Below are 13,048 nucleotides of genomic sequence, written 5' to 3'. Positions count from 1 at the left end.
TTTTCTGGCATTACTGAGACAAGGTCACAGTTGACCTAACCTAAAACTGGGCAACAATTTCACTTGACATAAAAGGATGGAACAGAGGCTTAATGTTGCATTTAAAATACACATCTAATTGTATCTGGGCTAGCAGACTTGTGATGAGATGACAGTGCCATGTTGTTTGTTATTAATTGAATAGAATGTAAAACTAAAAAGCTCTACACTCAAGGTTTGTGCTGCCATTCAGCAAGACCTGGACAAGCTGAAGTGCTGGGAAGAAAGAAAACTCCTTAAGTTCAATGAGGACAACTGCAGGTTGTTATAGGAATAAACCCATGCATCAGCACAAGTTAGGGGCTGAGCTGCTGAAAGGGTTGGACTCGATCTCTGAGGTCCCTTCCAACCCAGCCAATTCTATGATTCTATGATAAAAGCAGCTTTGGGGAGAAGAGACTTGAGAGTCCTGGTGGACAAGTTCACTATGAGCCAGCAATGTGCCCTTGTGGCCAAGAGGGCCAATGGCAACCTGGGGCATATTAAGAAGTGTGTGGGCAGCAGGTCAACGGAGGTCATAATTGCCCTCTACTCTGCCCTGGCAAGGCCACACCTGGAGTACTGTGTCTGGTTCTGGACCCCCCAGTTGAAGAAAGACAAGGAACTACTGCCAAGTCCATCAGAGAGCTAGGAGGATGATGGAGACTGGAGCATCTCTAGTATGAGGAAAGGCTGAGCTGGGACTGTTTAGATCTGAGAAGAAAAGGCTCCTTCTCTGGAGACATGCAAGACCTGCCTGTCTGCCATTCTGTGCCACCTGCTCTTGGTCAATCCACTTCAGGCTTGTACTAGATCTACAGAGGTCTCTTCCAACCTCTGTGATTCTGAAACTCTGCAAAAACCTCCCACAGGTAATGTGTTAGCACAGGAATTTTCCTGACTGTGGTCTTCATTCATTAAATTTCTGCCCAGATTTGTCCCAAATAGAAGGAAAATGAACAAACAAGTCAGCAGGCAAACAGCGTGCCACTTAAATACCACAGTGTCTTTATGCTTAGTGAAAATTAGGGGGATGTACTTTGGCTTGTGTTTAACACTCTTCAGTATTCACATTTTTATAACCCCACACAGTCATCTTAGTTACTCACACCACCTGAACAGAAGATACCTGGAGAGTTAGCTTTCTTACAAGGAAATTGAAAAAAACATTTTTGCAAGTTACCTTTCATCAACATCCTGGAACAAACATGTTGGTGTGTGTGTAGTGGTAAAAATTCTTTTGTCAGGAGGAATTCTGGGGGCTGAGAAAAAAATAAAAGCAGATTAACAAGTAGGGTTTTTTTCCCAACACATAAAATACTTCAAGCTCTATGTTTCTATTAAATACTAAGTAAAGTAGAAAAGCCTGTCTGAGAGTACGCAGAAAGGCAGCTGCTAGTTCACAGCCTCTAAGCAAGGGCAGAGAACAGAACCAATTATCTTTCACTTTAATAAAGCTTGAGATCAGTGCCAGTAACTCATGCAACTGCCTTTCTTAGGCTGACATTCGGTTGGGCTACACTGCATGGAGTAGCAGAACACAGAACAGTTCTTGAAAATAAGAGACCAGACTCATCTTTGTGCATTGAAAAGATTACCTTCATAACCAGAATGTACTTTTTCTGCAAGCAACACACAACACAGCTGCTCCTCTGCTATTTCTGGGTCTTGCACTTTGATAAGGTAGGGAGTCATCCGAAATGGGTGATAGCAAATCTCAGTTTCACGCTCCTTCCCTGAACTGATAATTAAGCAGAGTTAATTATTTCAGTAGGTTCATCTTACGCTAAAAAACCTTCTAATTTATCTATTCTGATTTCCTCATGACTTGAGGACTGCACGTCCTAAAATAGCACCTAAGAACATAACTTTCTGAAATTCTTTTGGTTGAGGTGAACCTAACTGATGGCATCCTTTGCATACTGACTGCAATAAAGGGTATGCTGTTTTCTTTACTGCCTGAAATAAATACCTTTAAACTGAAACTCAATGGAAAAATTGCCTTTTTTTACTGAGTTTTTATCCTGATTTGGAAAGAATGATATAATAATAGGTGTTTAGTTAAAAAAATCCAAAGCACAGTAATGAAAATAACTACTTATAGAGTGACAAAAATAGATTTCAAACATAGTGAGTTTTAACAGGATGGATGAATAAAACTAGTACTTTTGGAAACAATGTTGGACAAAAACACCTACAATAACACCAGCAGTACCTTTACAGTTCATCCAATCCAATGCTCTGGAGTAGTGCATTGGCTCCAATTTGTTTGAAGTTTACTCGTAATTTAACAATAATTAATTTACTCCAGAACTAATTAAGTAATAGGAACCACCATTTTTGGTTTTGGAAATGCTACCAGAGAGGCAACAGTAAAACAAACTGCACAAGAAAGAATATGGGCTAAGTCAGCACCATTTCCTAAATAAAAACAACTAACGGGTCTGGGGGCAGAAAAAAATGGAAGAAAAGCAAAAAACTAAAGGAACTGTCACCTAGTAACTGTAAACCAGACAAGTCAAATTACCCTCATGTATCTTACTCTACAGAACACTTAAGATAAATTTAGAATTAGAATTTAGTTTTCTAGAATGCAAAAGACTCTGTAGCAGGTACTGAACAGAACAGATCAATTAACCTAATGACTTGCCATAGCAGTAGGAGATACCAGCTAAGCCTCCTGTCAAGTGCAAAGGTCAATATCCACACTGATTAACTTCTAAGATGAAACTTCCTGAAATCATTTAGCAGTTTTCTCTGTAGCTTCTAGAAGTTTAATTAACTAGAAGACTTGCATATGTTTTGCCTTATGTTCATGTTATGGAAGGTAAGAAACTTGCATACCATATGGTTCTTATAAAAGCCAAATACTTTTGTTATACGTGATTTCGTACATAACACAAAGCTTTATAATATTGTTTTCTTACCTGATGCGACAGAAAAAGGATTTCTCTTCCATGCAATCTTGGGTGGAAGACTCTAGAAAGATTAAACATAATTCATAACAAGTTACAAATTATTACAAGAGTATAATATTTATATCAAGAATTTTCCTTAAGTTTCTTAAAGAGTTCTCCAGTTTGAGCTGTTTATTCTTATCAACTTTTCCACTCTACTTAATAGTGTTGACCAAAAATGTTTTATTATCTGGGATCTTAAAATCAGACTTTTTTCCTAGAAAGGCACTAGGAGAGCTAGGTCATCAAAACTACTTGGCAACTCCTCCTACTTGTTCCTCTCCCCCAGAAAAAGTATTTTTCATGAAGCCTTCCTCTCAACTTTTAAGCCTATTTCCCTTCTTTTCTAGAGTTGCCTCAGACTGATTTTCAAGGTAAACTCTGGTCTTTCAAAGGCTTCAGTGTGATGTACTTTGGGATATTACAGCATCTGGCAGCTAATACATGAGTAAGTGTGCATAGCTTCACTTACTGCATCTTTTCACATTTGAAGGTATACACAAACATAATAAAACTACAGAACATGTTTTAGAAAAAGATTTGTATAACTAAATAGTATCTGAAATTAGGATCATATAGCCAGAATTCAACAGTGACCCTATTTTGAGCCAAAGAGACCTTGGCCAAAGAGGCCTAGAGACCTCACAAGGTCCCTTTTGACCTGTTTTATGTATGCATTACTTCATATATATTTATTGCTACTTGTTTCTCCAGATTAAATATGGTTCACATTCCAACTTCAATTATTTGACTTAATGTATGCCAACGGACTGTAACTTCAAAACTAACTTCAAACATTCAGAGCAAACCTGGAAATTCAAAGTGTTTGGTTGAAACAGTTGGCAATGATTTCTCAAATTCCTGACAGCTGTAGTTACACTAGTAAAACAATCATAGCACAATAAAATAAAGTGCTGCAAGACATCTGATCCTTCCCCATTAGCATGCCTAGCACCATTTTTCCAAGGCTAAAAGAACAGAGATATGATTAGATCTGGTGAATACACAGTGATGGTAGCTGAAATACATCTTTCTACACTGTAATCAAGGTTTCCAGTATTCAAATCGTAAGCATTTCAAAATGAAGGAAGCAGAACATTATACCTCTTATATCTGTAAAAAACTTAAAGATTTACTAGCAATCAAATGGCCACAGTTTAAGTGGAAAGCAAACCTTCCATCCGACATTAATACCTACTTTGTTTTCATTCACCATTTGGATGAAAGGGGCCAGTGAACAATGGCATTCAGAAGACTTCCAGCCAATGGACAAGCCTTGCTGATTTACAGAAGTGTTTTGTACATCTAGTATTGTTCAGAGACATTCTAATACATCTGTGTTATACCCTCAAAAAGTGATGGAGGGTAGAAAGATACTAAAATATCAGGTCAGGTATATGCATTTGCATGACTCAAAGATCAGAGAAATATCTGCTGATGAGACCACTTGCCTGCTCTGTTGTAAATATTCCATGACGGTAATCTGTATGGGCTCGTAGATGTGTAGAACACACTGACATCCTGAGGTGCCAAAAACTCCACAAATTTGGCATTTTTAAAAGAACCCCTCTTACAGTGGAGAATAGAAGCAGCTTGATCAGAGATGTACAAAATTTTTCCAGTAATCAAAGAAACAGCGACAGCAAATGTATCCTAAGAACAAAAATATCAAATTATTTAGACAGTTTAAAACATTTGTCCATCCAGTATGTATTTCTTGGAAAAACACTTAAGATACAAAGCACTGATAAGTTCAAAGTAAAAATTAAGGAAAAAGTTTAAAATCACTTCTTAGGGAGCAATAAAGTCAATCTGCTAATGAACTAGACACAGAGTACACTATTCAAGCTATGCCATGTTACAAGCCCTACATATCATTGCCAAAAAATTTATGAATTAATTTACAATTTAAAAATTTAAGAGCTCCCAGCTATAAAACTGCACATTTTACTTGTGCTTCTTACAGGCATATTTTGCGTTTACAAAACTCAACTACTTTTTAAGAGGCTGTTTGTTCTGTCCACCCACTGCAAAATGAAAAAAGTGCTATAAACCACTTGACAAAATAATGAGTGGACATGTAGAAAAAAAGTCCTACCCAGCCACACACACAAATTTTAGCTTTGCACCATTTTTCTTCTTGTCACAGAGAAGCTTCCTGTATCATAGCCATTAGAGCTCTATCCACTTAACACTACACACCAACTTAAGAGCTGTTGTCAGAACACTGGTTTCACAAACCCAGGTCCTTCAAATCAACTGAAAACTGCTCATGTTATTTGGCTCAAGCTCTCTGTTGTACTACAGACTTACTATTTCTTTCACCTTCTGGGCAGCCTTTTCATAAATAAAATAAAACCCACACACTTGCAAGCTAGGGAACACCTCCCCTATTGTACCATAATTTTATTAAATGCAGAAATTACACATTCAGGAAAAAAAAATAGTGGAAGGTAGTCTAATAAATTTATATGCAATTTTTTTTTTTTAAGACTCCGTAATATATGCATAAACACTTGGAATGGGGAAAATTAGGAAGGCTTGAAATTTCTACTAAACATCTCCTGGAAGGCAAAAGCCAGATTCTGTAGATGACTGGCCTAGCTACCAGTAAAAAAAGGTAAAAAAAGGGAGGCATGCCTAAAAATTCCAGTTCTAGAAAACATTTTCAATACACACTGTAGACTCGGGTCACCATACTCACTGCATTTTTCATGATGTATTCTGAGGTTATAGTCTCAACTTCTTCCACTGTGTAAGATGACACATTGAGTCCAGCAGGCTGGGATTCATTAATCATCAACAACTGATAGTACTCCTCATTAGCTGTATGGCAACATTAAACAATTTATATTCAGAATTTAAAATCTCAATGATGAACATTCAGCCTGGAAGCAGGAAACAGCTGAAATATTTTTTTTGGCATAAGCACAGAACGGGCAGGTGGGAGATCTAGGTACTTCTTCAAATTAGCTTTTTCTCAGTGGGGCTTCCTCATCAGTAACCCAGATAAATTTGCCCATATTAATACACCCAAATATTAATGATCATATATTTTAGCCTGTTTGAAATTGTATGAAATTGAAAACTGTTTTAAACTATATTTTCTAACTAAAAAAAAACAACAGACCCCAAAAAACCCAGTAAACTATCAAACATCTAGAAGAGCTACTTTAGCTCCCAAAGGAGCACAAGTTAACAGAGCCAACACATAACACTATGAAAACATCTGTTTAGAGAGGCTTTCAAACATAATAAACTTAGCTTTACACAGAGAACCAAATTTAAAAATTCCTATTTAGAATTTTAATTTTATCCAGGTTGGCAGTATCTATGTAGTATCATACTCAAGTTACCTTTCACTTGTTTAATGCTTCTAAGGGCATATTTCAATGTTGTTAGGACACTAGATTTGCCTTTAATTCTCTTCTCAGAAGGGAGGTGAGCTTTCAGTTCTTGTAATGTTTTTAGCAATTCCTTTTGTGTTTTGGCTTTAGTGGACTGTTCACTACTGTAAGATTAAAAACAAAAAATGTCAAGTGCATGCTTGAGGTGACATCCTCTTAGAAGCCCAAATACAACTTTTTCAGTACTTAGTATCAACATTCAGAATATACAACACATCTTAAATTAGCTATAATAATTTAAACTTAAAGTTTTACCACCACCTTAAGTCTTATTGTAAAATGCACTTTTTATGTGCAACAGTACTTATACCCAAGTACAAAATTGTTTTTTTTTTTGCCAGTCTCCCTCCTCCCTTTTTAGTGGTATTTTCCTTAGTTCCTTTCAAATTCAAACTCATAGAAATGTTCATGGACTTCAAAGGAGAGAAGCAGGAGGTCCATTCAACTCTTCACCTCCTGTTCGAGCAGGTTCTCATAAGAGAGGTCCCTGAAAAGGGAATGGCAGTAGGAGAGCATCAAGTTAACAAAACAAATGGAGAAATCCTTGGAAAAAAGTATCCCCATTAAGCATGGCAATGCATAAGATAAAGAAACTTGACTAAATATGTGAAGTAAAGAATCAGAGAAGGCTGGAGACAGAAATTGCGTTCACATTTCTCAGGTGCATGTTCAGAACTGCTGTCTCACTGCAGAAGGGTGAACTACAGAGATTATCAGTGCCAATGTTAGAAAATTATCACCTTCCTTTGCAGCTCCTGTTATGTCTCCCCAATATTACAAAATGCTGACAAAATCAAAAAGGAAGAGCAAAGGAGGAAAGGGAAGGGAGGGGGAAGATGACAAAGCTGGGTGTCAGGTGGGTATGAAACAGTTAAAAAGAAATCACCATCTCTCTCTCTCAAAAATATTCTAAAGGTTTTTTTTAAATCTTCCTGAAAATAAATTCTTTCACATCAAGAGGAAAGTCTTCTCTTACCACCTGATTTGTCATGGCTGGGAGTCTCAAGTAAAGCTACCCTAGGAAGCTCTAGAAACAATGGGGCTGGCTACAGCACTGCCCTGTTTGAAGTGCTCAATGAAGTGTCTTCAGCTTCCAAGTAATTTTCAAGAGGCTTTCTGAACACTTTCCTGGGAAGTTTGGAAAGTTCTTCAGGTAGATCAGTCATCTAAAAAGTGTTTGGTGTATTTTACCAAATAGGCTTGGAAAGTGCTAAAACTGGCTTATACTAGACAATACACATTGTTCTTGCTTACTGCATCACGTACTATTGAGAAACACAGCATCAGTGGTCATTTTGTACTGAGAAATAATGGCAAGGGATAAGACAAAAGAGCATATTACTCCCTTAGGAAACATTATGTTCAAGCTGTACATTAAATCACATCTACAATGTGGCTTGACAGTTTGGACTGATGCAATCTAACAAGCCCTTGTTAGTAGACAAAACATCTATGCTGGCAATAGGGAGGAAGAGGGGGGGAAAAGATTATGAAACAATTGAGCATACTGCTGGTTTTGAACTCTGAGACTGTTTCATGAGAACAGTCAAGACTATTTTGCAAGAGAAGCAATCTTTCCATAGCAGCCTACAGCAGCAAATACAGAAGATGGGCCTTCTTGGAAAATAACTCATACAGCTCAAAAATGTTGTTCCAGATTAGTACCATCAGGCACAGTAGCCAACCACAGGGAAGGCTTGACTTGCAGAGGATAGAACAAATTCTATAAAGATAGGAGCATTCCATTTTGCTTTATGCAGTGAACTGGAAAGGTACCTATGCAGATATGTGGTTGGTGCCAAAATTGAGTCCAAAGCCCCACAGTCTTCAGGTAAAAGATAAACATATAGCTTATCAGCCTACTTTACTCTTCTCTTTAAAGATCATTCTCTAGAGATTCTCAGTCTCCTGTTTGCAGAAAATGAGCAGATTTTGATCTGTAACCCTCTAGCACTACACCTGACAGCTGGGGAAAACACTGTACCATCTGCATTCCTATTTATTTCTGTGCACTACTAATGAAATTTAATTTAAAGGAGTCTCAGGAAAACTGTACTAAGTAACACCCCCCAAAATCTTGCAGTGAAGAAAATGGAATCAACAGTAAAGGAAGATGAAGAAATGTCTTTGCTTTACTCTGTCTTTGATACTAATAAGCATGAACTCCAGAAAGTAATTTTCACTTGAAAATACAGCACAGAAAAAGATCTCCAGGTACCTTCAAGGCAGATATAGACAGCAAGTTCACCAAGCTCCAAATGGTGCAAAGGGGTAATTTTCATTTACCTCTTCTTTAGTAACTGCACCAGGTGGAAATACTTTCAGTTAAGGTACTTGTAGACAGGGGTCTTAACATCAGTACACTATATCTAGATAGCCTTGTTTTGCTCAGGATCAGGCTTTGATATCCTGATGAGAAACTGATGTTAAAAAGCCTAACAAGTGCCCAGATTTGAGCCTGCAATGTCACTGTTTCCCAAGGCTATCAGTGTAAGAAACAGAGTTCATATGGAGGGATTCCTGCAGCTGATGTTGGTTTATCCTTACAGACTGGAGGCTTGAATCCTGATGAATGGAACACAGAAGATGCAGATGATATGGCTGCTGGACATCAGAACACATCCATCTCAACGGGTGAATTCTCATGCTAAAATACTACTAGGTTGTTGTGAGGCAAGGGCTTCAGACTAAATTCTGAAGAGCAGGAAATTAAAATAACCTGAAAAAACCCACTAGACCTGAAGAAATAGTCAAAGTGAACTACAAAAATAAAATTACAGAGTTAAGGTACCAACTCAAAACAAAGTAAGATTGCAGGCTATCACACAACTTGCATGGAATAGCAACAAAAAGCTCTAATTCAGCCAGGTGTTAATAGGACATGCTACTGATTATGGACAGGAAGAGAATCAAAGATAGGATTTCTTGTGTACTACTTCAGGTTTAGCCAAAACAAAAAAGAAAACCAGAACACAACACTAGTTTTCAGCATTTAGCATCACATAAATATGCAAATTACTGAAAATATATGCACACTGATTTACCTGCATCCACTGCTAGACTGATTGTGTTCAGAGTTTGCAATTATCAGACTAAATGCATTTGAGCTTGAACTGGAATAAGGAAAGATAGAAAGAGGTTTGTATTAGAAAGAGGTTTATATTTTCTTTTTAATGACTGGGTATCTAGGAAAAAAACAACCAAACAAAAAACAACTTTAAAAGCTTATACCTGCTATATAGCTATTACAGATTTGTCTAAGGTTTTTATTACCATAGCTATGGTCTGTACAGTAAGTTATTATTTAGAAGATGAAAATACCACAGTTGCATAAAAACAGCCCGATACTTTTTGATGTACAATTACAGAAGTTTGTTAATGAGAAAATCAACAAATAAGGCCAACTAAATATGCAATTATGAGAAGAAAGAATTGAATTAAGCTCTTCCTCATGGAACTCTAGTGAATATCCTCTTTATATTATATTACACAATTTACATCATACGAGAGTACAAATTAACTGGTGGAAAAGAGCCCTCAAACTGAACTTTATACCACAGTTATTATTCAGAAATTACCTTGAAACTGAAAAAGCCCTCAGTGACAGTAAGTGAAATGTAATCAGTATTAGCTACTACCTTTTATGACAGTCTGAAGATTCCATAAGCATTGCTGAATCTTTCCCATTTTCATCAGATTCATGGCCATGAGAATCATGCCCACTTGAGTAGTTTTCATTTGTTTCATTTCCACTGAAGTCATTTCCACTGGATCCACTGCTCATTTCCATATCTTCTTGAAGAACTTCATGAGAGTGCTCAGGCTTTGTCTGAACTGCTGAATCTTCAGCAATCATCTGGCTATGGTTATTTTCAAGTCCAGAATAATCACTCATTTTCTGTTGCTCTTTTAAAGAGAAGGATGAAGAAATGTTTTTACTGATACCAGGTGGCTGCTCAGAGTTCTGCTCTTCAGTGTTAGCATAGAACCCTCTGAACTTGATAGAGTCCATGGGACAGTCATTAGAAACACTGCCAAGATCAACAGCAAATTCAAGCCATATTAAGAATTTTCTCTTGGGATAAATTCTGTTTCAAAGTAGAGACCCAAAAATCTGAGGAGGAAAGGAAAGAAAAAAAAATTATCTTCTTGTATGTCTGCTGACAAACTGGAATTCTCACTGACTGAAGTGACAAGTGATACTCATAGTTAATATGCTCAGCATTTTAACAGTGACAAATCAAACATAATGGCAAACATAACCATGTTTTAATGTGGAAAAAAGTATTTATTTTTTAGTAAAACCCTCACAAAAAGAGGATGCAGAAGAAACATTAAAAACCCCTTAAAATTATAAATATTCACATGTTTTCTATTCTCCTACTTAATACTTGACAATTTTACTGCCTGGATTTGAACAGTAGCTATTATTATTTTCAGTGAACCATTCCCTTGGCTTCCAGTTTCCCTTGTAAACCAAGAAGACTGCATCAGAGGATTCCTTACTTGGTTTGGAGGTAGTTTGGGCTTTTTTATTGGCTGGACTTTGAGTCTGGGGCTTGGTTGGGTTTTTTTGGTTTTGTCTTAAGATAAGTTCTGCATTTTGACTAATACTTAATTTCTTTCTTTGTATAAGTGCCACACAAGCATACAGTGGTAACAGGGAAACCATGTACACAAACTCATGCAGGTATCAACCATGAAAATTCTAAGACACAAGACATAAATAAGCCTGAGCAAAATTTTATATACTGATTACCTCTAAATCAGGAAGGAGGGGGATTTCTGCATTGCTTAGAAATGTAAATGTAGAACAAAAAAAAAATCCCTGCTCTTAAATCCAATTCTAATGCAGCAAGCTCAACAATCAGTGTATAATGAATTAAGAACACACTAACATTGAAAAGCTATTGAAGGAGAAGTAATATTGAGCAGTTCAACTTTATCAATAAAACAAAGATATTTCATCTGACTCATTTCCTTGTCTGTTTAAGCAACCCACAGAGACAACAATACTCGAAAACAATGAACTAAGATTCTCCAAACAATGTAATTCATCAGCAGGAAAAAGGGGTCGTTCTACCTCTGGTCAAGATAACAGCTTTTGACTAATAAATCTCTGGAATAAAAAAGCCCATGAAAAAATCTGCAGCTAAGTTTTGCTATTATCAACAGCAGCAGCCTCCTTTTAAACACAGTCATTTATTTTTAGAAATTCTATAACAGAAAACATTAACATTTATTTAAAACATAACATGATTTAACTCCCCTCTCCCTCAAAAAAAAAAAAAAAAAAAAAAAAAAAAAAAAAAAAAAAAAAAAATCAACTATTTTCTTACCCTCCTAATTTCTGTTTTTCCAGACATTTTACATTTACTTTGAGTATTTCAGAAGAAAATGCTACTTTCTCCTTGTTTGGCCAAAGTAACACACGAGATACCTGTTTCCCTTTGAAAGGAGAAGTATAGTTTAAGGACATTCATTTAAGCTATCAGTAATGGTATAGAAGTATAAATGAATAATATATATATATTTGTTTGTTTGATTGTTTTACAAGATTATTCACTAGTACTTCATTACAGATAATGATACAAAAGCCCCCTTGGGTAGAGTAAAATAGACTGACATTTTACTTCTGCTTGTATTCAATTCAGGTGCTCTGATCCAGCCTAAATAGATACCCTGTTATGCCATTGTATTGAACACTAGTATACAGGCAGTAAATTACACTTTAATGACTCAATTAGTGTTTTCTAGACTGAACAGAAACTTTTGTCTTAAAATCTACATAACTGGAACATGCAATAAAGGAATATTTTCTCTTAGATGAAACTCCAGTGCTTTCACAAGGGCACACAATGTTTAACTACATCAGACAGTTCATCTCTGATTTAATCTCTGGTAGATAGAGCTCCCACTTGAACTTGCCTTACTAAGGCAAGACATTTTAATCCATGTCTACCTGTGAATGTCTGAAGTACCCCAGCCAGTGCTTAACAATGCAGGGCTGGGCACTCATTTGGGCTCAGAGCCTGAAAACAAAAGACTCAAAGAGAGTGAGTATAGACAGCAGAACTGGGAATACCCATTTGGACAGCATGAGACAAACCTCCTGTTACTATAAAAGTACAGAATGTTCTTTATACATGTGCTCATCTATCCTCACCCAGGAAATGCTCTTAGCACTACCTCAAGTATCACAGAAATAAGAGCATCTCTCTGGTTAAGTAAGTGAACCGACTCTCAAGAAGCCACTTCCAATGTGTCAGCTGTACTATTATTTGACAGAGAACACAGACTGTGAAGTTCTAGAGGATTCAGCAAGTAAAGGTACTCCAAAATACAGCAAACTACTCAGCTAGTAATGGGAGGACTTTTTACCTTCCCTATAAAGACTAAAAGTAACCTTAGAGATCATCTACAGCATTTTGTCCCCTTCTAGCAAATGCTTTATGCACATAAAAACTATAGAGATGAAGCTCATCATGATTAAAATTAAGCCTTTGGGGAAAAAAAAAAAAAAAAAAGCCACAGCATCACATTTTCAGGAAAGTTGACATGCATGATCTTAAAGTGAGCTTAAACATTACTCATACTATATTCACTGCCTAGAGTGGGATCACCTTCTATTTTTCTGACTGAACGATAGTGAGAAAAAGCTTCAGA

General features: G+C 36.7%; 1 protein-coding gene across 6 annotated transcripts in view; it reads right to left on the bottom strand.

Annotated features, from left to right (window-relative positions):
- The window catches only part of PER2 (period circadian regulator 2), a 48,119-nt gene that overhangs the window by 18,840 nt on the left and 16,231 nt on the right, over positions 1-13,048 (bottom strand). For 5 of the 6 annotated variants that reach the window (XM_030456036.1, XM_030456035.1, XM_030456040.1 and 2 more), the window contains exons 5-12: positions 10,021-10,496; positions 9,427-9,495; positions 6,332-6,486; positions 5,680-5,801; positions 4,427-4,628; positions 2,946-2,997; positions 1,617-1,759; positions 1,202-1,280 (exon numbers count right to left, since the gene is read on the bottom strand). In XM_030456036.1, coding sequence (XP_030311896.1) covers positions 1,202-1,280; positions 1,617-1,759; positions 2,946-2,997; positions 4,427-4,628; positions 5,680-5,801; positions 6,332-6,486; positions 9,427-9,495; positions 10,021-10,394 — 1,196 coding nt within the window. In that variant the 5' untranslated portion in view covers positions 10,395-10,496. The remainder of the gene's footprint in view (positions 1-1,201; positions 1,281-1,616; positions 1,760-2,945; positions 2,998-4,426; positions 4,629-5,679; positions 5,802-6,331; positions 6,487-9,426; positions 9,496-10,020; positions 10,497-13,048) is intronic. The other variant, XM_030456041.1, reaches the window with a different exon arrangement.

Source organism: Calypte anna, chromosome 9 (assembly GCF_003957555.1).
Source record: "Calypte anna isolate BGI_N300 chromosome 9, bCalAnn1_v1.p, whole genome shotgun sequence".
NCBI classification, from domain to species: Eukaryota; Metazoa; Chordata; class Aves; order Apodiformes; family Trochilidae; genus Calypte; species Calypte anna.
This window is presented reverse-complemented; position numbering and strand designations above follow the sequence as displayed.